General features: G+C 38.4%; 2 protein-coding genes across 4 annotated transcripts; one reads left to right on the top strand and one right to left on the bottom strand.

Moving 5' to 3' along the window:
- The first annotated feature begins 1296 nt into the window (after nt 1–1296).
- LOC121997906 lies at nt 1297–22357 on the top strand. 3 transcript variants are annotated; one of them, XM_042552576.1, is made up of 18 exons: nt 1297–2021; nt 2153–2231; nt 2429–2483; nt 13595–13665; nt 13766–13877; nt 13972–14115; nt 18261–18365; nt 18446–18529; nt 20220–20335; nt 20423–20524; nt 20603–20716; nt 20812–20868; nt 20945–21011; nt 21081–21134; nt 21323–21397; nt 21505–21540; nt 21646–21761; nt 22120–22357. In XM_042552576.1, exons 4-17 carry the CDS (start codon nt 13634–13636, stop codon nt 21757–21759), a joined length of 1212 nt encoding a protein of 403 aa, XP_042408510.1. In that variant the 5' UTR covers nt 1297–2021; nt 2153–2231; nt 2429–2483; nt 13595–13633; the 3' UTR covers nt 21760–21761; nt 22120–22357. The 3 variants fall into 3 exon arrangements, with proteins under 3 accessions (XP_042408510.1, XP_042408508.1, XP_042408509.1); XM_042552574.1 differs by having other exon boundaries at nt 2119–2231; nt 13598–13665; XM_042552575.1 differs by having other exon boundaries at nt 2119–2231.
- Nucleotides 7768–8276, bottom strand: LOC121995279. Its single transcript, XM_042549058.1, has 3 exons — nt 8040–8276; nt 7891–7988; nt 7768–7798 (listed from the first exon to the last, which is right to left on the bottom strand). Exons 1-3 carry the CDS (start codon nt 8274–8276, stop codon nt 7768–7770), a joined length of 366 nt encoding a protein of 121 aa, XP_042404992.1.
- Nucleotides 22358–23008: the final 651 nt, after the last annotated feature.

Genomic DNA, 23008 nt, shown 5'->3' with positions numbered 1-23008 from the left:
GAGCTCGAGGAGGAAAATTTCTGGGGTACCTTGTGACTGAGCGGGAAATTGAGGCTAATCCTGAGAAGGTTCGAGCGCTCCGAGACATGAAGGTCCCCCAAAATCTGAAGGAGGCTCAGAAATTGGTAGGCAGAATAATAGCTTTGTCCAAGTTCATTTCCTGGCCTGTAGATCGAGCAGTTCTCTTCTTTAAAGTGCTCAAGAGAGCCGTCAAGTTCCAGTGGGATGAAAAGTGCACTCAAGCCTTTAAGGAGTTAAAAAAGCATCTGGAGACCTTGCCTTCGTTATTCAAGCCCGTTGCAGGGGAATCACTCTGGATCTATCTATCAGCTACCCCAGAGGCCGTGGGGACGATGCTGGTGAAAGAGAAAGATAATATACAACGACCAGTGCACTTTTTCAGTCGTTTATTGAAGGGGGGTTGAGTCTCGATACACAACCCTGGAAAAATTAGTTTACGGATTGGTGCTCATGGCTCGCCGCTTAAGGCCTTATTTTCTGGTGCACCCCATCACAGTCTTAACTAATAACACCATGGGTAAAGTCCTTACTAATATGGAAGTGGCTGGTTGCCTAATCAAATGGGCAATTGAGTTGGGAGAATACGACATACAGTATCAATATCGAACTGCTATTAAAACACAAGCCCTGACAGACTTCTTGACGAAGGCTCATCGGACTGACTCTGAGGAAACTTGGAAAGTTTACGTAGACGGATCATCCACCCAATAAGGGAGCGGAGTGGAGATCCTTTTGATATCTCCTCAAGAGGATATCTTACAGTTAGCTGCCAGATTGAATTTTAGAGCCACCAACAATGAAACAGAATATGAGGCTCTGTTGGCAGGATTGCAGGCAGCTTGACATGTTAGAGTTACCCGAGTAATCATTTACTCAGACTCTCAACTAGTAGCTCAACAAGTGGTAAGCAACTTCGAGGTCAATAGTAATAAGCTACAAGTATACCGAGAGGCTTATGAGAAAATGAAGGAGGAGTTCAAAGAAGTCACGGTAACTAAGATCCGCCGAACGGATAATCATCGAGCTGACGAGTTAGCTAAGATGACTAAATCTCTGATCACTTGGGCGCTGTATAAGTCAATTGTAAAATACGGTAACAAAAACTAATTAAATAATAAAGTTAAATAGATGAATAATCTTAACAGAATTTTTTAAAATTTTTAAAAATTTTCTGAAAATTTTTTTGAAGATCTTATGATGTATATTATGAGGATAAAAATTGGATCACGAGAAAGCATATTTATTTTTCTTTCCTTTTTTCCTTTTCTTTTTCCCAATTTATTTTCTTCTTCCGTCGCCGAACCCGTGCCCGACTCTATTCTCTTCTCCTCTTCGTTTTCCCGATCTCCTCTTCTTCCATCTCCTCTTCTTCCCCTTCCTCTCCGATCGACGCCGACCAAGCTTCTGCTTCCCCATCTCTTCCTGTCTTCCGCCCGAGCAGCGCCGAGCTTTCATCTTCCCCGATCTTCGCTCGAAAACCCAAACGCCGAAGCCACTTCCTCTTCCCTCTCGCGCCGCTGCCTCCCTCACCCTCTCGCGACATCGCCGGCCATCTTCTTCTTCTTCCCCAACCCGAAGTCTCCTCCTCTCCTTAGATTCCGATCACGCCATCTCCTCCTTGCGCCGATTGACATCCGCGCTGCGCTACCCTTCGCCGGAGCAGTGGCATTGCCGTTCTTGCTGTGCCCTAGCCGCAGTCGCCGTGCCCTAGTTTTCCCCTTTCATCTGCCGACCACCGATCCAGATGTCACAGATGCTGGTGATACCCCTCTCGCTCTGACCTAAGCCAGACCAGGCCGCAACCAGCGCCACGGCGACCACGATCTACCACCTATCTGATTAGTCGAATGCTGCTGTTGAGGTGTGTGTTCTTGCTGTCAACAACAGCCTTGATCTCCTGACTTCTCATCCCCAGCCAGCGACAGCATCGTCGGCCAATTCTTCCGTTCAGACATCATGCCCCTCATTTGTTCCGGCCAGCAACTTGGGGTTATTTGAGGGTAAGATTCCTAGTTTAAAAGGTTATGGATGAATGAGTGAGTTTAATTCTCAGTTGAGTATGCAGTGATTGTAATTAGGATATTGGATACATGCTAGGTGCTGACTTAGGGCTATCTGGTTTGCTGAACAGTAGCTTTACCTAGCTGCGGCGACCGTCTTACGGCTGTGGACTCCTCCGATCGAGAGCCCTATTAGCTACCACGGATTTGGTGAGTATGTAGGATGAATAGGTTAAGCCTAACCCTAATTGAGATTTCGTTTGGTTATGTAAATTATAGTAGATTGATAAATAGGGGGTTAATCAATAGTCGTATTCGATTATGATTATCCTAAATAGGTTTGAGGATTTGATTTAGCTAATTAATTAATATATAATTAGCTAAATCTGTATATCATGTTGTTACAGGACTTTGATTCGAGACGGGCGTCTCGACGTTCGGAGACGGTCTCCACTTTTTGAGGCGGGTACCTTGACTTATCTCTTTTGATAATGTCATGTTGATACGCTTAGTAGGTTATAACCTCTAGTAATAATTATGTTCATCTTTGCTTTGGTATGTCACTACATGATACCTATTGCATGCTTTTATCTGTTCTGCATTTATGTTTTATACCCTCATAATGATTGCCATGATTATTTATGCTCATAGTGGTAGTGACATACCATGCCTTATGATATACCGGACTAGACATCTACCATATCAGACACGTGTACCCAGATTTTTCTTATGTGATTCATGTATTTTCTTTAGGTACATATTTTATGGACGTAGATATGGTCAGGATCTTCATGCTTAGTTTCATGCACCATCTTATATGATTGCATGCTGAGCGATTGGTAGCTCCATTATTATTGAGCTCATCGCCAGTTATATGGATATGCACACACGACCACTCATGGGTTAGTGGTATATCAGGCAGGGTGTGTGGCAATTTGTTCTGTCAGTGCTCCCTAGTCTACTCATGAGTAGCGTGACGCAGTGTGGTAGCACGTCAGGGGTCCCTCCACTGGACTGTCTCAGGGAGATGAGAACATTGCGCTCCCTCACTTATGATTTGGGGTAGGAGGATAGGTGTACTCCGACAGCATCCTGTCCACTCGGTCACTCATCATGAGCAGTGATGGCAGAGTGCACAGTTGTCATAGCCCTACCCACTCGGTCTCACCATCGTGTGTGAGATGGCTGACTTGCGTGAGGGGTGATCATGTCATTTGCATCATATGCATGATTGCATTTATTGCTTGTGTTTGCTGCACTTTATTTGCTGCATATTGGATGGATGCATATAATTGACATGCATACATGGACATGTTATTTTCAATCTGACGACCTTATTATTCTGATAGGAGGCCCTGGTGAGTACAGTTTTCTTCAGTCCTTTTCTGTTTTGCATTACCAGATTTTGTCCAGAGACTGTACTCCATGATTATTACTATTAGTTATAGTTTGCTATGCATGTCAACTTGGTATCCGCTGAGTGTTGGACTCACCGGCTTATTTTTTTCTATTTCAAGTTGAGGCCGTCAGGAGGTTCCAGTCGCTAGTCTCCACCCTAAGTCATATATTACAAGTTTTTGGTTTCCCTGGTTATGCATTTTGTATATATGTGCGATGTATGACTTGTACTCAAGGATTTTTAGTGAGTTTTGGTTCACTACTTATTTTTCCGCTGCGATGGTTTCTTTGTTGTGTTTTGCGTTTTCCGTCGTTGTAGTGGAGTAGGTTGATTTATTATTAACTACGTGGTTGTGTCAGTCAGAGGCTGAGATGATATAAACTGCGTGAGTTGTTCTTATATTTTATATGAATTGTTCCGGTCGTGTTGGCTGAGGTTTGTGTGACCCTGAGGGCTTGTAAAAAAGTTTCATATTGTCACCCGTACATGGGAGATGTTGCCGAAATTTCTTCTGGCAGGGACTCCCCCGAGGCGTGACAATATTTTTGGTATCAGAGCTAAGTTTGCGATGCCTGGATTTTTGAGTTATCCTTATTCCAATTTATTTGGTATCAGAGCCAAGTTGGCGATACCTGTTTGTTTTTCGTGCTCTGGATTTTTGAGATTAACATGATACCAATTTATTTGGTATCAAATCACTGTTTTACGAGTTCTTGCGGATTAATTTGATACCAATTCTTTTGGTATCAGAGCGAAGTTCTCCGATGCTTGCTTTTCGAGTTTTGAGTTTTGAGTTTTTTGAGTTAATTTGATACTAATTTATTTGGTATCAGAGCCGGCTACGATGTCGGATTTTCGTGTTTTGGATTTTTGAGTTTAGCAAGCTAATTTGGGTAATTTTCGAAGTTGTACGGATTTTCGTCGAATTTTCTCGTTCAGAATTCCGAGGTCATAAATGGGGACTGGACAGCGACGAAACATCTCCAGATGGCAAATAGGTAAAATAATTAAATTTATAATTTTGGTATCCATATTAATACTTGGGTAACATAGATATCCTTATTAGTCATAAAGAGATACCTAGTTTATATTGGAATTAGCTTCATTATTAGTAAGATGTGGTGTGATGCTTTATAAAAGTACGAATGACCTCAATTAAACTATCTCAGTTACAATCATATACCATATGCATATTGTGTTAATACTATGTGGCTATAAGGATTTTCAGTAGTTAGGCATTTGAATTTGGTGGGGTTCTTGTAGAGGCTACTGTATGATGGCTAAGTTTCATTGTGAACAAATTGATTTAGATAAATCTGATGACTGTTGCATTCAAACCATGCACGCTGGTCATTTATACATGTGTTTTGATTCTAGATGCTATAGACTAGAATAGTATGTGCATAGTATGTTATAGATGACCTCACGGTTCTGATGCATCAATAAAAATGTCTACCTTCCCTAGAGTGTTTACAAGCCTCTGCACTACATATTCTTATCAATGTATTAACTACTTCAAGTCTTGACATCGAAAACTACAGATGTAGATTGCAGATTGTAGATTGTAACAACCTAGGCACTCCGAGCTTAAATCGAGGCATGTAATTGACCATCATGAGATATTGAAGCTTGAATGCCTATCATAAAGTTTAGCTGATTTATTAGCTTTCCTAAATATACATGGTTATTTTGCATCAATGAAAGAAGCAACGTGTAGAACCCAACTTGATATCAGCTGCTGACTCAGGAGGGTTTTGAGCAACTTAAAGCCTCATCCAAGTTGTGTGAATTTGATTTGATATGCACATCAAAGAGGACCTTGTTTTGACATATCTGACGTGGTTGATGTTACAACTTGATAATTTCATTCCTTTGCTTTCCCTATCTTTTCTTACCTCCTCTACAACACACTTACATGAGTTATGTGATTCCTCTTCCTTTGCCTAGTCCTCCTCCTCTTACGTCTAGGGTTGGTGATTAGTACAACTACTAAAATTCAATGACTTCCTCCGCTTAGAGTTTGTGCTACAAACTAATACTAGCACCTCGGACACTTGAAATGTCTCATTCTGACAGTGGATTGAAAACCTATCTTGGAACTAGTTTTCAAAACTTGGTTAGACTCTTTTGTAGTTGACATTTTCTTTATCTTGTCCTGATCAAATTGTAATGAGCAAATGAAATGCACTGTAGCATACCCCTACCAAGTTAAGTTTCGGCACCAATATTTAATTCACTAAGCATGGTAGGCTAGAGAATGGCCTATTAGCTCAGTTGGTTAGAGTGTCGTGCCTTTATGAGGGACATAGGTAGACTACCTACTCTTAGACCGCATCGACTGGCCGTCTCCCTATCATCCGGTGATAGATTGGACGTTACTCAGGAGGTCATAGGATGTCCGTTAGACTTTGGCAACATGATACTCATGGTTGATTTATTAGTATTGGAAATGGTCGAGATCGACATTATCCTTGGCATGGATTGGCTGTCAGCGTATCATGCCACGGTTGATTGCCAGACGAGGGTGGTCACGTTCCGACCTCCGAACCAACCCTCATGGGATTTCACTACATCAGGGACGACGTCATATCGATCATTTAATCGATTCAGGCTCAGAAACTGCTGTCACATGGCTATCAGAGATTTCTTTTGTCTTTGATTAATACTGACCACAGTAGTAATTCTCAGCTCTCAGATGTTCCAGTGGTCCGAGAGGTTCCAGATGTATTTCTAGATGAGCTACTAGGCTTGCCTCCCCAAAGACAAGTGGAGTTTGCTATTGAGCTGATTCCGGGGACCGCGCCAGCATCGAAAGCTCCTTACCGTATGGCGCCGAAAGAGTTGGACGAGCTAAAGGTCCAACTCCAGGAATTATTAGACGGGATTCATTCGCCCTATTTTGGAGCATCGAAAGCTCCTTACTGTATTTTGAAATTGATTTTTTAAAAGATTTTTAAATTAATTTTGAAATTGATTTTTGAAAGATTTTTAAATAATTTTGAAATTAATTTTTAAATTTTTTTTAAATAATTTGGAATTGATTTTTAAATAATTTTGAAATTGATTTTATTTTTTTAAAATTAATTTGAAATTGATTTTTAAAAGATTTTTAAATTAATTTGAAATTGATTTTTAAAAGATTTTTAAATTAATTTGAAATTGATTTTTTAAAAGATTTTTAAATAATTTGAAATTGATTTTTTAAAGATTTTTAAATAATTTTGAAATTTATTTTTAAAAGATTTTTAAATTAATTTGAAATTGATTTTTTAAAATTTTTGAAAAAATTTTAAATTAATTTGAAATTGATTTTTAAAAGATTTTTAAATTAATTTTGAAATTGATTTTTAAATTAAATTTTAAGATTGATTTTTGAAAGTTTTTTTTTAAAATATTTTGAAATTGAATGTTGATTAATTTAAGTTGATTAAGTTAATTAATTATTTTAGTCTAAGTTCAACCTAGATTCATCTCACCCGATTCTACGTTGTCAATCAGGGAACCTTATGTATTTTTGTGAGATGGTTAATTTTGATTTAGATTATTTCTAAGGATTAATTTACATTTGAGTTAAACTTAGGTTTTCCAATTAGTCAATTAAATACACATTTCGAGGATTGTTCCCAGTCGGTGGCGAGACACTAGGCCTTCTTGGGTATGAGATCATCCACCACTTCTAGACAGAACCGCTCAAAGAAATTATGTATTTAATTTTTTTTTGAAACTCCTAGGTTTAACTAACAAGTGTAAATTACGCCTAAGTCCTTAAACTATCCTAATCTAAACATACATATTACAAATAAAATAAATAGTCATCAGGCAATTTTAGCTATTTATTAAAATAGTTTTTCTATTGGCCCCCCTGGATCATAGCCTCGATATGGTCTATCAAGATAGTAGATCTGATCCTTGGGGACCCAATATAGTCCAAGTCGAACTTGATTAATCAAGTTCGACTTGGGGACCCATGCCTAGACTACATTTCTATTAGATCTATTCATGATTGACAAGTATGATTTGTATTTTCTTTTAGTTTTAAATCCAAGTCCAGATTTGTTGAAAACAGCTCGCTGTTTTCCAAGAATCAGATTAAGATTCTTGGACCCAGGGTGAATCGTTCCAACGTGTCCTTGAGTTCTTTAATTTGAGTTTTCAAATTTGAATTTTCTTCCTCAAGTTGTTGGACTTGAGTCGAATTTCCGTACAAGTCTTACCAGTTCGGAAACAACCTCGTCGTCGTTTTCTGAATCCGACTCGTCTTTGGATTTGGGTTTGGTTTTGTGCTTTGTTTTGGCTTCACGGGTTTTGCTTGTACCCAATCAAGGCAATACCCTTCTCGGCTTGACGTCATGCAATTCGAATTCGGAAAACAGTTCGTCTAGTTTTATTAAAGATAAATCCTTCGAAACTTTGTAAGCATCAACCATGGATGTCCACAAAGTGTTCCTCGGAAATGCGCTAAGCGTGTACCTTATTACGTCGCGGTTTTCTATTCTCTGGCCGATTGCATGGAGGCTGTTGAGAAGGTCTTGGATCCGTGCGTGAAGTTGGCTCGCCGTCTCACCTTCCTGCATTTTTATGTTATACAATTTATTTAAAATTAAATCGCGCTTACTTACCTTAGCGTCGAGAGCACCCTCGTGCAGCTCGATTAGTTTGTTCCATAGCTCTTTCGCACTTGAGAATGATCCGACTTTGTTCAGTTCTTCTTTTGTCAACTCGCATTGTAGCATACAGGTTGCATTGGCATCAACTTTAACCTTCTTCATAATGCTGGTATCCCAGTTGGCGCATGAGACTAGTTCTCCAGTGCCGTCACGTGGAAGCTCAAGACCGGTCTGGATAATGATCCACATCTCGACTTGCGTCTTGAGGTGGTATTCCATCCGATTTTTCCAATAGCTAAAGTCCTCGCCGGAAAATAGTGGCGGGCGGACTGTGCTAAAGCCTTCTTGGAGGGCCATTTGAAAATTTGCACGAAAAACCTTGCACACAAAAACAGAAAAAAACTGTTCCAAGACTTGGTCTTGGATTAGCAGTGCGGAATAAATAGAAAAAAAAACGACCTCGAGTGGCGTTGCACCAACTTCGAGCAAAAATCCGATTACAAAAAAAAATTAGATCGGAAGACGGCAAGAATACCGTTTCTGATTGACTTCGTAAAAACTGAAAATATCACGAAAAATTACTTGATTGGTGGTTGCATAAAATTGAAGCGACCCCGTTCTGATACCAATTGTTGGATTGAGAAGCGCTGGAGGGGGGGTGAATAGCGCTCGTGGCTTTCACTCGTTTCGGATTCGAAAATCGTTCGAGTTATAAACGCAGCGGAAATAAAAAGAATACAACGCAAACACCTGATATTTACTTGGTTCGGAGCTTGTGACGACTCCTACTCCAAGGCCCATGCTCGTTGAGCGTTTACGTTGGGCAACACTTATAATTTCGTAAAAATGTTACAATTGAAAATACAATTAAACAATAATAAAATATACCAACAACAAGAATAATAGCAGATTCTGAGCTCCGGGTCGTCGGCGTTAGGTTATAACTTCGTCGGAACTTTTCGTTAGCAGCTCGTTGCACAAAGGTTGCTTGGAAGGTTGTAATCTGAACTACTGCTCGAATGCTCCTTAAATACTCTACTGAAGGCGCCTTCAAGCACGTCCGAGGCACCTCAAGCCTGCCGAGTCAGCCGCACGGATGAGTGCTGAAACAGTCGCAACTTATCCTGCTTGAGGCGCCTCCAAGCCAATCCAAGGCGCCTCCAAGCTTTGGTCTAAGGCACCTCTAGCTCCATCCGAGGCGCCACCAAGCTCTAGTCTAAGGCGCCGCTCCATCTGAGGCACCTCCAACACTTCTCCACAGCCAACTTCTGCTTTGCACTCGAGGCGCCTCCAAGCTCCATGGAGGCGCCTCGGACATTGTTCATCCGAGGCAACTTTGTGTTTTTGGTACCTGTAAGATATGTTTGTCCCAAAATACCCTGCAACACAAAGTTAGCACATAATAATAGTATGAATATGAAAGTTTGACAGTCTCCGGACTGTCCGGTTCTAACTTCGGATTTCCTATCGGAAACCCTAGGTCGAGCCGACGCCTACTGTTATCTCTTCCGGGGAACGCGTCCTCACCTACTACACTCAGGAGAGTTTACCTTTTGCCAGTTCGGTCCTCCAAACCGACTGGACTTTTGCTCAGTGTCCGATGCTTCCGGTCTTGGACGTCCGGTCCACGATCCGTCCAGACTTCTACCCGGTTCGCGACACCAGGATTTCAACCTAGGGTTACCACCCCCTAGGATTTTTGCCCGAAGCTCCGACCCGCAAAGACTTTCCGCATAGGGTTACCGCCCCCTGGGTTTTACCTTTGCCTAACCGCAGCTAGGACTTTTGCCTAAGTATACTTAGGACTTTCCTGCAAAGCTCATTCAAACATATTAGAAAACAAAACACCTTAATTTTGAACCCTTTGACATAAACTAAACATTGGTTCGATTGTCGGATGCTTCCCGCACCAACAATAAGTTGGCAAAATGTGACTGCGCTCACCCCAGCGTCCGCCAATCCGTCCCAAGGTCAATATGAAGGAGGTAAATCATGAATGACTACTAGTCTTTGAAATAGTAACTGATGCATAAGGGGGGTATTTACCTCAACTATACTAAGATTCGAACCCCAGATCTTAAGTTGATAACATCTCACGTGCTAGACCGTCTCGAGGGGGCGTTCGCCTCAATGCCCTTGCCAATCCGTCCTAGGGCCAACACGAAAGAGTAAATCACAAGTGACTACTAGCTCTTAGAATAGTGACTGACCATTAAAGATACATTTATCTTGGCTATGTCAGAATTTAAACATCAGATCGTCCCGAGGCAACACTAACTATAATAAGTTGGCAAAATACAACTGCGCTCACTCCCAGTGCCCGCCAACCCGTCCCAAAACTAATACGGAGGAGGTAAATCACGGATGTTTACTAGCTATTGGAATAGTGACTTACACATGAGGGAGATATTTACCTTGACTATGTCGAGATTCAAATCTCATACCTCAATTTGATAACACCGAATGGGTTTGCCACTAGACGAGTCTAGATCCTTTGGTCCATAATCTTTGGTTCCTTTCGTAATTTATATTTTGGAAAATGAATTCAGACATGTAAATTATGAAAGTGACCCGGAAAAATTATAGATGAGGATCTAGACTCCCACTAAACCATCCGGAAAGGAAACACTAATTGTAATAAAAAAAATGATAATCACAGTTAGCCTCATTGATTATCCCTGGGGTGATCGACCCGACCCCACGGAAGGTTCCCACCGGCCATCAGGGTAAATCGGGAAGCGCACGCAGCGGCTAATGCAGAAGCTCAGCATCCTTTGATAACGCCCTCCATTTGGAGGAAAAATTTCTATAAATATACCTCAGCCATGAATACTCGGGTGATAATCTGAATGTCCTACCGTGAGAGTTTACCTTTTGCCAGTTCGGTCCTCCAAACCGACTGGACTTTTGCTCAGTGTCCGATGCTTCCGGTCTTTATGCTGGACGTCCGGTCCACGACCCGTCCAGACTTCTACCCGGTTCGCGACACTAGGATTTCAACCTAGGGTTACCACTCCCTAGGATTTTTACCCGAAGCTCCGACCCGCAAAGACTTTCCGCATAGGGTTACCGCCCCCTGGGTTTTACCTTTGCCTAACCGCAGCTAGGACTTTTGCCTAAGTATACTTAGGACTTTCCTGCAAAGCTCATTCAAACATATTAGAAAACAAAACACCTTAATTTTGAACCCTTTGACATAAACAAAACATTGGTTCGATTGTCGGATGCTTCCCGCACCAACAATAAGTTGGCAAAATGTGACTGCGCTCACCCCAGCGTCCGCCAATCCGTCCCAAGGTCAATATGAAGGAGGTAAATCATGAATGACTACTAGTCTTTGAAATAGTAACTGATGCATAAGGGAGGTATTTACCTCAACTATACTAAGATTCGAACCCCAGATCTTAAGTTGATAACATCTCACGTGCTAGACCGTCTCGAGGGGACGTTCGCCTCAATGCCCTTGCCAATCCGTCCTAGGGCCAACACGAAAGAGTAAATCACAAGTGACTACTAGCTCTTAGAATATTGACTGACCATTAAAGATACATTTATCTTGACTATGTCAGAATTTAAACATCAGATTGTCCCGAGGCAACACTAACTGTAATAAGTTGGCAAAATACAACTGCGCTCACTCCCAGTGCCCGCCAACCCGTCCCAAGACTAATACGGAGGAGGTAAATCACGGATGTCTACTAGCTATTGGAATAGTGACTTACACATGAGGGAGATATTTACCTTGACTATGTCGAGATTCAAATCTCATACCTCAATTTGATAACACCTAATGGGTTAGCCACTAGACGAGTCTAGATCCTTTGGTCCATAATCTTTGGTTCCTTTCGTAATTTATATTTTGGAAAATGAATTCAGACATGTAAATTATGAAAGTGATCCGGAAAAATTATAGATGAGGATCTAGACTCCCACTAAACCATCCGAAAAGGAAACACTAATTGTAATAAAAAAAATGATAATCACAGTTAGCCTCATTGATTATCCCCGGGGTGATCGACCCGACCCCACGGAAGGTTCCCACCGGCCATCAGGGTAAATCGGGAAGCGCACGCAGCGGCCAATGCAGAAGCTCAGCATCCTTTGATAACGCCCTCCATTTGGAGGAAAAATTTCTATAAATATACCTCAGCCATGAATACTCGGGTGATAATCTGAATGTCCTACCGTGAGACCCTGCCCCAGGGACAACTCTAATTGTAATAAGATCATATGGATGGTAGGGAAGTAGGTAACTGGATGATGGTGAAAAACCCTCTTAGTTTTTTATTCATCCATCGATCTGGCATTTTTGGTCCTAGTCCATCTAGCGAGGCGATGGATTCGAGACAGAGAAGTCAAGCAGCTTCTACTTGTGAGATCGAACCTTGGGTTCCCATCGTCTTCCTGGTTCCTCCCAGGTGATCCCTTTTTTGCTTGCCGAGATTCGCCAATCAATAATTTCCATTCTGTTTCTAAGATTTTTTAATTTCTATTGGGAGATTTTGTGCGAGGTAAGAAGTGGGGGAGGTGACTGGATTTAGGTGGTCGGCGAAGTATTTAGATCCTCCTTTAGTCAAGGGATAAGACAGTGGGGAAGTGGAAATGCGAATTCCTAGTCTTCTACCTTTGAAAATGACCCCTTCCATTACCTAAATGTCTTCTTCCAGGTTTCGCTACTAATTTTTTGAACTCTCATTTTATGATACGGCCACTATATCCTTCGTTTTTTTGCTACTTTCAAAGACAGCTTGTTGCCAAATTTAATGTAGAGTAGATTCCTGTATCTGTTTCTCCCCTTCTCTTAATGATATTTTACGTAAGTATGCTAAAATTTTATAGATACATACAAAGTTGTTATACTGTTGACAGGATTTCTTTTTTTCTTCATAATTTAAGTAGTTAAAACAATATGGAGGAAATTTTTGCATGAAAGATAGGGTTTATGTTGTTTGGGACGTGTCAGATCTGATCTCTACTTTTTAACTTGCAAGCATGACAAACTGATATTTGTGGATGTTGAGAAAGCTTAACATGACTATCGATCTAGAGTATGTTTAAAATTCTTGTTTTTTGTTGGATAGTAAGTCTACCCATATAATTGAAACTCATGGCTTCGTGATGTTCTCATTGTTCGGTTTTACTTTTTACACTTTGCACTGAGTTATGGATCAGTCTTTGTTTCATTGAAAATCTGATGGCGTGTTCTCCTTTCATCTCTTTCCTTCTCTTCTTGATTTTTTTTGTTGTTTTCATCCAACATTGGTTAAAAATTTCTGAATGTCACTTTGTTATTACAGTGATAGAATTCAATTCTGTTTCAGTATAGGTCAATATAAATCCTTGTTCATAAAATCATTGACTAATTTTTTTCAAGGCAATAGACTCTGGATTACTTAGAACATTAGATTCAATGCATGTGTAAAACTAAATGGCTCTTCTGTCTCATTTTTTTTTTTTCAATGTTTCAGGCTGTTGTGCTTTATATTTAAATTGCAAATATATTATCATCGCATCTCAATCAAGCAACAATGATCTTGTCATATAATGTCTTAAGTATTTTTGGTTAGAAGGATTGTCTTGGTTCATTGATCTAGAAGTTGAAGCCCATGGCGAAACGTGGAACTCCTGGTTGTTGCAGGTTTCTAAGCTATTAAATTATTTGCATTGTGCAACTTTTGTATTGGAGATTCATATAAAATAAAATATCACCGTTTACATTTTTTTATTTTAATTTGAAGCTCCTTTCCTAGAAGGTCAACAGAGACTATGAGGCTTATTGTTTCAGCCATCATTGGAGTTTCTGTAGGATACTTAGTAGGCATTTCGTTTCCCACAGTTAACATAACCAAGGTATAACAGAATGATTCTCTTGCCACTTTCTGTTTTTGTTTACATTTGGTGCTATGGGATAGAATCAAGGAATATTTGCTGCCTAAATTTGCAGCTTACCTTCCCTTCCAATATTATATCCTTCATTGAAGACAGAAATTCAGGCCTGGCAACTCAAGCTCTATTAAACCATGCTTGGAATTCAGCTAACAATCAAAATAGAAAGAATTCTACATCAAACACAACCAATACCTTGAAGGTAACTTGCTTCTTTAGCTGGCCACTGCAAATTGCATTTTATGGATTCAATGTTTTTCTATACTTCTTTTTCTATTGAGCAAACTTCCTATCTACAGTGTGTGAAGGAAATAGGAGGCAAATGCAAGTTTTTGTTTTCTAGTTAGTCCTAGAAGTCGGATAAATTATTTATTCTTTGAGGAATTTTAGTTGTGCTTGGTTTGTAGGAACAAATGAGTGGTAATGTAACCAAGAAAAATGCATAAGGATAAAATATGTGCTATTTTCTGTTATTTGGTTTGCTTAGTGTATGCAAAGTACAGACATAGTAGAAATTAGAATAATCAGGAAGGATTGGTAAGATGATCAAAATAAAATGTCCTCATTGGAATATTAATAATGCAATATGTCTAATATTTGAAAAGTTAAATAAACTGTCTTATATACTTGCTCCTTTGGTGCAAACTGTAGAAACTCAATCCGACCTTAAGATGTCAAGACAGTTGGAGGATCCCTGGTACTTATTATCTATATATATTAGTTACCATATTTGTACATATTAGTTACTATATATGTGTATATTAATTATCATATATGTATATATTAATTATCATATTATTGGTACAAATTAGTTAATATGTGTGTCAATTAGGCTAATTGTAAATTAGCCTAATTATAGTTTCCTAAAATGGGTCTTAGTTTGTATATAAATATGTCTTACTCTTCAATAAGAAAGGTGTATTCTTTTCGTCTCTAAGTATATGGTATAGAGCCATAGAAATTAAATTAGGACTCTATCTCTTCTCCCGTCGAAATTAGGTTTCTTTTCTTCCATCTTTCTCCTCCATTTCTCACTCGTGTGTGCTCTGTTCATCGCACGACCAATAGGCGTCGTGATCGGCAGTCGGCTACCGTCGCTGCTCCCCTGTCCTCACGATCAGCCACCACGCACAGCACGTTCCGTAGTCACCGACCACCATCTGGCTTTCCTGATCACACGCCATCATGAAGGCTACCAAGGTTGCAAGCCTCCGTCCCTTGTGCTACTACCTCAACACCAAGTCTCCACCTCCGTGCCCATCATCAACACCAATGCAGATCCTGCCTCTTGCCTCCTTCCTCCTCATTGCTATCTTCGCCACATACTTGTGCAACACGTTCCTGATGATTTGTTGATATATTCTATTACACCCTCCGCACTTGTTCTAGAACCAACTCCTGTCAAGCCTCTTATTATTCAAATCCACTCTAGGCATCACCCTTTAGATTCATATCCTGCACCTACTATCTAGTCCCAAATGATGAACGACAATGTACTTATCCCACTTCTTCTTTTGTTTCTTATAATGGCTTGTCGTCTTCCTCTTGTTCTTTTGATTCTATCTCTATTCCTAAGACTGTGCGTGAGACTATATCTCATCCTAGTTGGAAAGATGCAATGATAGAGGAGATGAATGCTTTAGATGACAATGACACTTAGGACTTAGTTGATCTACCTATAGGGAAATGAGCTATTGGATGCAAATGGGTATTCGCAGTTAAAGTCAATTCGGATGTGTTAGTTGCCGGATTAAAAGTTCGTCTTGTTGGTAAAGGCTATGCACAAATCTATGGGTTGGATTATTCTAACACTTTTTTCTCCGGTTGCAAAGCTGACATCTGCTCGATTATTTATTTCAATGGTTGCTACTCATCATTGACCTTTACATCAACTTGATATCAAGAATACTTTTCTTCATGGTTATCTTCAGGAGGAGGTGTATATGAAGCAACCTTATGGTTTTGTTGCTAGGGGAATCAGGGCCAGTTTGTGAAAATCTCTGTATGGGTTGAAACAGAGTTCTCGTGCTTGGTTTGGAAAAAATTTAGTTAGATTGTTGAAAGATTTGGTGGCGAAAAGCAAGTCAAATCATTCTGTGTTCAACAAGTGGTTAGGAGTTGATATCATTTTATTAGTTGCATATGTAGATGATATTGTTATCACTAGAAGTGATACTACGGGAATCTCATCTCTTAAAATCTTTCATTCTATACGAAAGATCTAGGGATGCTAAAGTATTTCTTGGGTGTTGAAGCTATGAGGAGTAAAAAAGGTATAGTTCTATCTTGGAGAAAATATATCCTGAGAAGGAGGGGGGGGCAAAACCTTATAGTGCTCCAATGCTCAGAACATGCATCTCACGGGAGATGGGAACTATTTAAACATTCTGAGAAATATCGAAGATTAGTTGGAAAGTTGAATTACCTTACTATAACTCGTCCAAATATTGCATATTCGGTTAGTGTTGTCAATCATTTTATGTCATCTTCAACCGTTCATCATTGGGCAGCGTTAGAACAAATTTTGTGTTACTTTCAGGGAGCACCCGGAAGAGATATCGTATATAAAAATCATGGGCACACACATATTGAATGTTTTTCAGATGCAGATTGGGTAAGTTCTAAAATGGATAGAAGATCTAATTCATGTTATTGTATCTTTGTTGGAGGAAACTTAATTCCATGGAAGAGTAAGAAGTAAAATGTTGTGTCACGATCTAGTGCATAGAATATAGGGCTATGACACAGTCTGTGTGTGAGATAATATGGATATATCCACTCTTGACTGAAGTATGACTTAAAATTTTAGTACCAGCTAAACTGTTGTGGTGTGATAATCAAGTTGCAATATGAGATAATATGGATATATTCACTCTTGACTAAGTATGACTTAAAATTTTAGTACCAACTAAACTGTTGTAGTGTGATAATCAAGTTGCTTTTCATATTGCATTGAATCCTGTTTCATGAGTGAATAAAGTACATTGAAATTGATTGTCATTTTGTTTGTGAGAAAATTCAACAAAATTTGATTCTATTGGATATATGAAGGACATCTTCTCAAAAGCTTTAAATGGGGTTCAGGTTGATTTTCTTTGTAATAAGTTGAGTATTATTGGTACAAATTAGTTAATATATATATGTGTCAATTAAATTAGCCTAATTATAGTTCCCTAAAATGGGTCCTAGTTTGTATATAAATATGTCTCACTTTTCAATAAGGAAGGTGTATTCTTTTCGTCTCTAATTACAATACTTAAGCATGATCTGATTATGTCCGACTAAAGGATGAGTATTACTCTTGTTACTCTCTTGTGTGCCCTCACCCTTGGAAGATGAAAAATGAAAATCTGACTTTGGTTCAATGTAGAAGCCCAATCCAACCTAAAACTCCATGGCATTCAGTTAGGAAATTCCTTGATACTTTAGCTCACTCATTTAGGACTTCACTTGACCACATGGATCTCAAGGGTGGTGGTAACTCTTTTTCATCAAAAACAAAAGGGTGGAGGTAACTCTTAATACGCCCTCAAATATAAAGTGATATAGCTTATAATGTTATTTTAATTAAATTAGTTATGCAAAGCAATTACTAAGATATCTAGTGAACATTGTTTATTTAATAACAAACATATTACAATAATCCATGAATTCTTGTTTTCACTTTGCATACGAATTTAATAACAAGTTAGGATTAACTTATTGTTAACTATGACTCTTCAATCATGTATTTCATTGTAAGTGACGAGGGATGCAACTGATGATGAAGTTGGTAAGAGTAAGGCAAGGTTGAGTTGAAAAAAAAAAAGTTGATGAATTTATGAGCTTTTTGATATTAAGATGGATTCGTGAAAAAGGTATCTTAAATTGTTCCTGATGAACTAAGAATAATACTTTTTCTTTTTCAATCACGGAAAAAAACTGATGGGTTAAATTCTCATACACAGCAACTGATTTTTCACAACTAAATGATGTAGTAGTTAAATTCTCATACAGGATAATATACCTCTTCCCATTATCCTGAAGAAGGATTAATGAGTAAAAGCTCATCAAACATGGATGTTTTCTGTGGTATTATTATAAAGATGCCACTTATGCATATGATAGTCAGACTTAGGGTACCATAAAAAAGCAATTTTACAAATAACCAGGGTTAATTATGCCGATCTGTTTGCACATTTGTGTGTGTGTGTGTGTGGTCTTTAAATTCACGCACTCCATTGGGAATAAAATATGGTTTTCTTTTCTCCTGATTCTAATCTCCCCAACATAGAAATCAAGGGAAATTAAGTCCCTATCAATAGTTAAATGAATTGTTAATTGATTCTTGCTTTTGAATTATCATAGATTTATGTTCCTTCAAATCCGAGAGGTGCAGAAAGATTACCACCTAAGATTTTGATGCCGGAATCAGATTTGTATTTGCGCAGATTGTGGGGCAATCCAGAAGAGGTAGGTGGTTGTCTCCGGATCATTCTTTCAAAAAGTTATCTCAACAGAAGCTCTTTATGTTGTGTAAACAAAATGTGCAGGATCTTATCATGCAGCCGAAATATCTCGTGACATTCACAGTTGGGTATGATCAGAAGAAGAATATTGATGCTGCAGTTAAGAAAGTGAGTAATCATCCAAAAGCTTAGGCTCGAGAAGGAGGTTTCTCAGCAATTGCACTTCCTTTAATCATTTGCATTCCTAGGCAGCAAAATGACTTGTTGTTTGATGATTTCTAAATCAGTTATCCAAATTAAGGGTTCTTTGCATTTTTATCCCAGAAGGGTGCTTTCTAATATGAATTCTCTATATAATTGTTTAACTAAATAGCTTATATTGACTGTTACAGATTCTTGGTGTAGGATCCTACTTATTATTATATATGAACAACCATTAATCATAAAAAATGTCCGGTCCATAATTTAAGGAATATTGCACATAATAACTAGTTGCATTTTGAACCAGGCCAGGGTTTTGGAATTATTTTTATAAGATGTGGTATTAAATGCCTGATACCAGTTTATAAGAAAATTTTGGATTCCAAGTAAACTCTGTTCACGTTTGATGTCATTTTGTAGGGTTGTGGAATAATGTGAGGATGAAGAGTGAGATGAATGGAGGAAGAGGAGAAGGGACAGAGCAGCTGATATAGCGAGAAGATATGGGGCAAGGTAAGAGGAGAATCATGGATGGTAACACAGATAGAAGACAAGAGTGAAAGAAAAGAAGAGAGATAGAATGCTAGTCAAATGTGGTGGATGCAATGGGAGAGGTTAGTTGCGGTGCAATACTGAAGTGGGTTAGGCAGATATCCTTGACAAAAGGAGGGAGAGGAAATTGAAGAGGCAGACTAAGAAGAAGGGGATGGAGATAGGAAAAGGAACGAGTATGGTGATGACGGGCAAGGGTAATTAGGCTTAGGCCTTTATGGTTATATTTGTCTAACTGTGTATCTTCAATAGCTGATAAAAATGATAAAATGAGTAAAGTTAAATTAAGATGTTATGAAGGTAAGGGTGATCAAGAAAACTCTACTTAAATATAATCAAAAGTGATTTTAAAATTTTGGTATTACAATAAAAAACATAAAGCTCAATGATGGTGGTCCATATGATAAACTTCAAATAGTTAGGACGAATAGAGTTGTTGCATGTTATTCGGTTTATTTTCAATTTCTGAATGTAAATTGGTTTGCTGGAATTTTTAGGTTTCCATCGATATTTTGTACAGTAAGGTACAACACTCTCATTTCCAGGCACTATGGATAGTATTTCCATTGTGCACAAAAGTGACTGGTACAGTAGTGAGTAATAGAAACATAAATGAAGGTTTAACCTTGTGTAATTTTGGTAATCATCTTATGATTAGGGCTTTTTCCAAATTTAACTTCCATATGTCACATTAATGTGAATGATCCAGGAAAGAATAAAAATGGGTAGGTTGAAGATGGACAAATTTTCCTCGCCCATGGCACTCAAGATTGATGGCCATGTTAAAGGTGCCAATTCATATAATAACAGTCATCATTTTGTAACAATGAGAATAGACAACTGCTCTAGTATTTGCTCTGACTCCAAATACTTCCTCTGATATATTTTTTTTCTTCCATATATGGGTCGAAAAGTTACCCCCTTTTGATTTCCCTGCTAATAAGCTGTTGAAATTTCATCCCACTTGAAACCATACTGACCATTCTCTTTGCATTTGAAATTAACTTAGATCAAGAGCATTGTCTCTTGCTCTCATATGAACTTATTGCTACGTATCCTTTTTTTACTTTCCTGTTGCCTTATTGGGAAGATATCTGTTCTGCAGTTTTCTGAAAATTTCCAAATAATACTATTCCATTATGATGGCCGGACAACTGAATGGGATGAATTTGAGTGGTCAAAACGGGCTATTCATGTGAGTACAAGGAAGCAAACTAAATGGTGAGACAAATCTCTAGTTGTATAGCTGCCTTACGTTAGATATCAAGAAGCTGGTGTTTTTAGTGTTGTTTTGTTGATTTATTCAAGGTGGTATGCCAAGCGGTTTTTGCATCCTGACATTGTGGCACCATATGAGTACATATTCATATGGGATGAAGACCTAGGGGTGGAGCATTTTAATGCTGAAGAGTAAGCACTTGATTTGTCTTGTAAGTTATCCTTTGAAAAACTTAATTGGAATTTGAAATATTTTTCTACATGCAATAGGTATATTAAATTAGTAAAGAAGCATGGACTGGAGATATCACAACCTGGTTTAGAACCAAATAATGGGTTAACATGGCAAATGACAAAAAGGAGAGGAGACCAAGAAGTTCACAAGTAAGGTTTTTGAAGTTTGTCTCTGGACAAATTCCAAATTTTCCGTTCAATGGATTTTACACACCATTAAGTATTAACTGAGTGATGAATGACAGAGATACAGAGGAAAGACCTGGTTGGTGTGCTGACCCCCATTTACCCCCATGCGCAGCGTGAGCACTTAATATTTAGGCCCTTCATTCATTTATTGTATCTTCCTCAATATATTAACTGGATATCTGTAAACAGTTTTGTCGAGATTATGGCAACTGTATTCTCTAGGGATGCATGGCGTTGTGTATGGCACCTGATTCAGGTAAGAGTACTTGACCATTTTCACTTTGTTGTATCATATACACTTATATAAACTGTAATGCTAATGCAGAATGACTTGGTCCATGGATGGGGTCTTGATTTTGCCCTCAGAAAATGTGTAGATGTGAGTGGCTCTTTATTTATTGCAGTCGATTCATATTCAAGTGAACAATTTCCTTTTTCAAGTATAAATTAGAAACATTGATTCCTTCACAAATGAAATGTCATGTCTTTCTAGTTCTCGATGTTAAATGTATTTTTTCTCATCATGTTCTCTTGGCTTTCTTATGGTGATTCTTTTCGAAAACCAAGCCTGCCCATGAGAAAATCGGCGTTGTAGATGCACAATGGATTGCTCATCAGGTGGTTCCTTCACTAGGGAACCAGGTAAGAGCATGATTTATATAATGGTTCTTTGGCTGATGGTTGTGTGGACCTTTTACGACTGCTTACCTTCTGGAATTCCCTTGACCTTCTAATACTAAGTTTGGCAGGGCGAAGCTGAGAACGGTAAAGCACCATGGGTAGGGGTAAGAGACTACTGCTTCTGCTAACTGCCTTAATCACATTGCAGACTAATGTGCCCTAATGCTTCATGTAACACACATCACGCTATTCCTCTCCATCTCTTACAGGTCAGAGAAAGGTGTAGAAAAGAGTGGCAAATATTTCAAACACGTTTATCAGAAGCTGAGAAGAGATACTATCTTTCGAAAGGGATCACTCCCCCTAACTCAACCATTGTTTAGAGGTATTGGTTTTTTGCAATCACTAGATGAGATGTTGATCGTGTTGTATGTAGACCCATTTGTTCTTTTCCTTGATGATTTCATCAGAGCTCTTATCTCAGTATTTTTAAAGTTGGTTTCTGGTATTTTTTTTTTTTTTCAAATTTTTAGCCATCGATGTATGATGATATTTCATTAAGCAGATGACTTGATCCTTCCACCTTTTCGAATTGCTGTTTTAGTGATTCATCTTTTCTTGAAGCATTTCCCGCCATCAACTGCAATGTCTGGAAGTTCCTTAGGATGGAAATTTCTGTTTCAACCAGTTCATCTTAATTACCTTTTTAATCCGTTCCGATTCATTTTCATCTTCGTCTGCAGATTCGCTGATACAATTACTTTCGCAATGATAGTTGAGTTCAGATCATCATAAAATATTGGAGTACATAGAGGTAATGGGCATCATCTGGAAATCAAAAAATACAACAATAGAACGGAAGGGTCGACGAGGAAGAGGAGAGTATGAGAGAGAGGAAAAATAATTTATGCCATTGTATTCCGCACCTTTTATTATATAATGTCTATTACTAAAAAGAGTAAAATTTGGTCATACTAAAAAGTTTATTGTTGTTTTTTTTTTCTGAATTGGTTCTTTGTCGAGATTATTACTTTGTTGCCCGTCAAGGATAAAGCCTTGTTGGATTGTAATATTTTCTGCACCATTAAGTACTTGCCCTTGTGCGGGGATTTCTATTAGAAACTCTCTTTATTTGGCTGGATTTGTTTTTTTTATGGGGAAGGAAAATGAAATTTAAAAAAATACTACTAATGGAGAGTAAAATTCTATGAAAAGATTTTCTTTACATGTATATATATCCTATGAAAAAAAATGATTAATCAGATAATGTTGAATATGAGGTGATCAATTTGATCTCATGGAAGTTTTTTTTATTGGATCAAAATAAATTAAGAAGTATTAATGACGGATGATTCAGAAGTCTTATATCTTTTAGTTGTAAGTTTTATTTGATTTTTTTTATAAATACATCCTAAATTCTATTGAGAATTGAACCGTGAATATTTAGAAGATAACTTAATGTCTTTATTGTTGCATCATAATTCTGGGGCGCATATATATCCTACGAACGATCTGTTGGAAAAGAAAATATTGATCAGGCTAGGGCAATCACATGTGAAAATTTAGAACTTGTTTTTTTAGTTGGGCTTTAGCTTTTATCTGGAGGGTAAAAAATACTGCATTCAACATTCC

Source organism: Zingiber officinale, chromosome 6A, assembly GCF_018446385.1.
Source record: "Zingiber officinale cultivar Zhangliang chromosome 6A, Zo_v1.1, whole genome shotgun sequence".
In the NCBI taxonomy this organism is placed as follows: Eukaryota; Viridiplantae; Streptophyta; class Magnoliopsida; order Zingiberales; family Zingiberaceae; genus Zingiber; species Zingiber officinale.
Note: the sequence above shows the minus strand (reverse complement) of the source record. Positions and strands in the feature narration are given on the sequence as shown.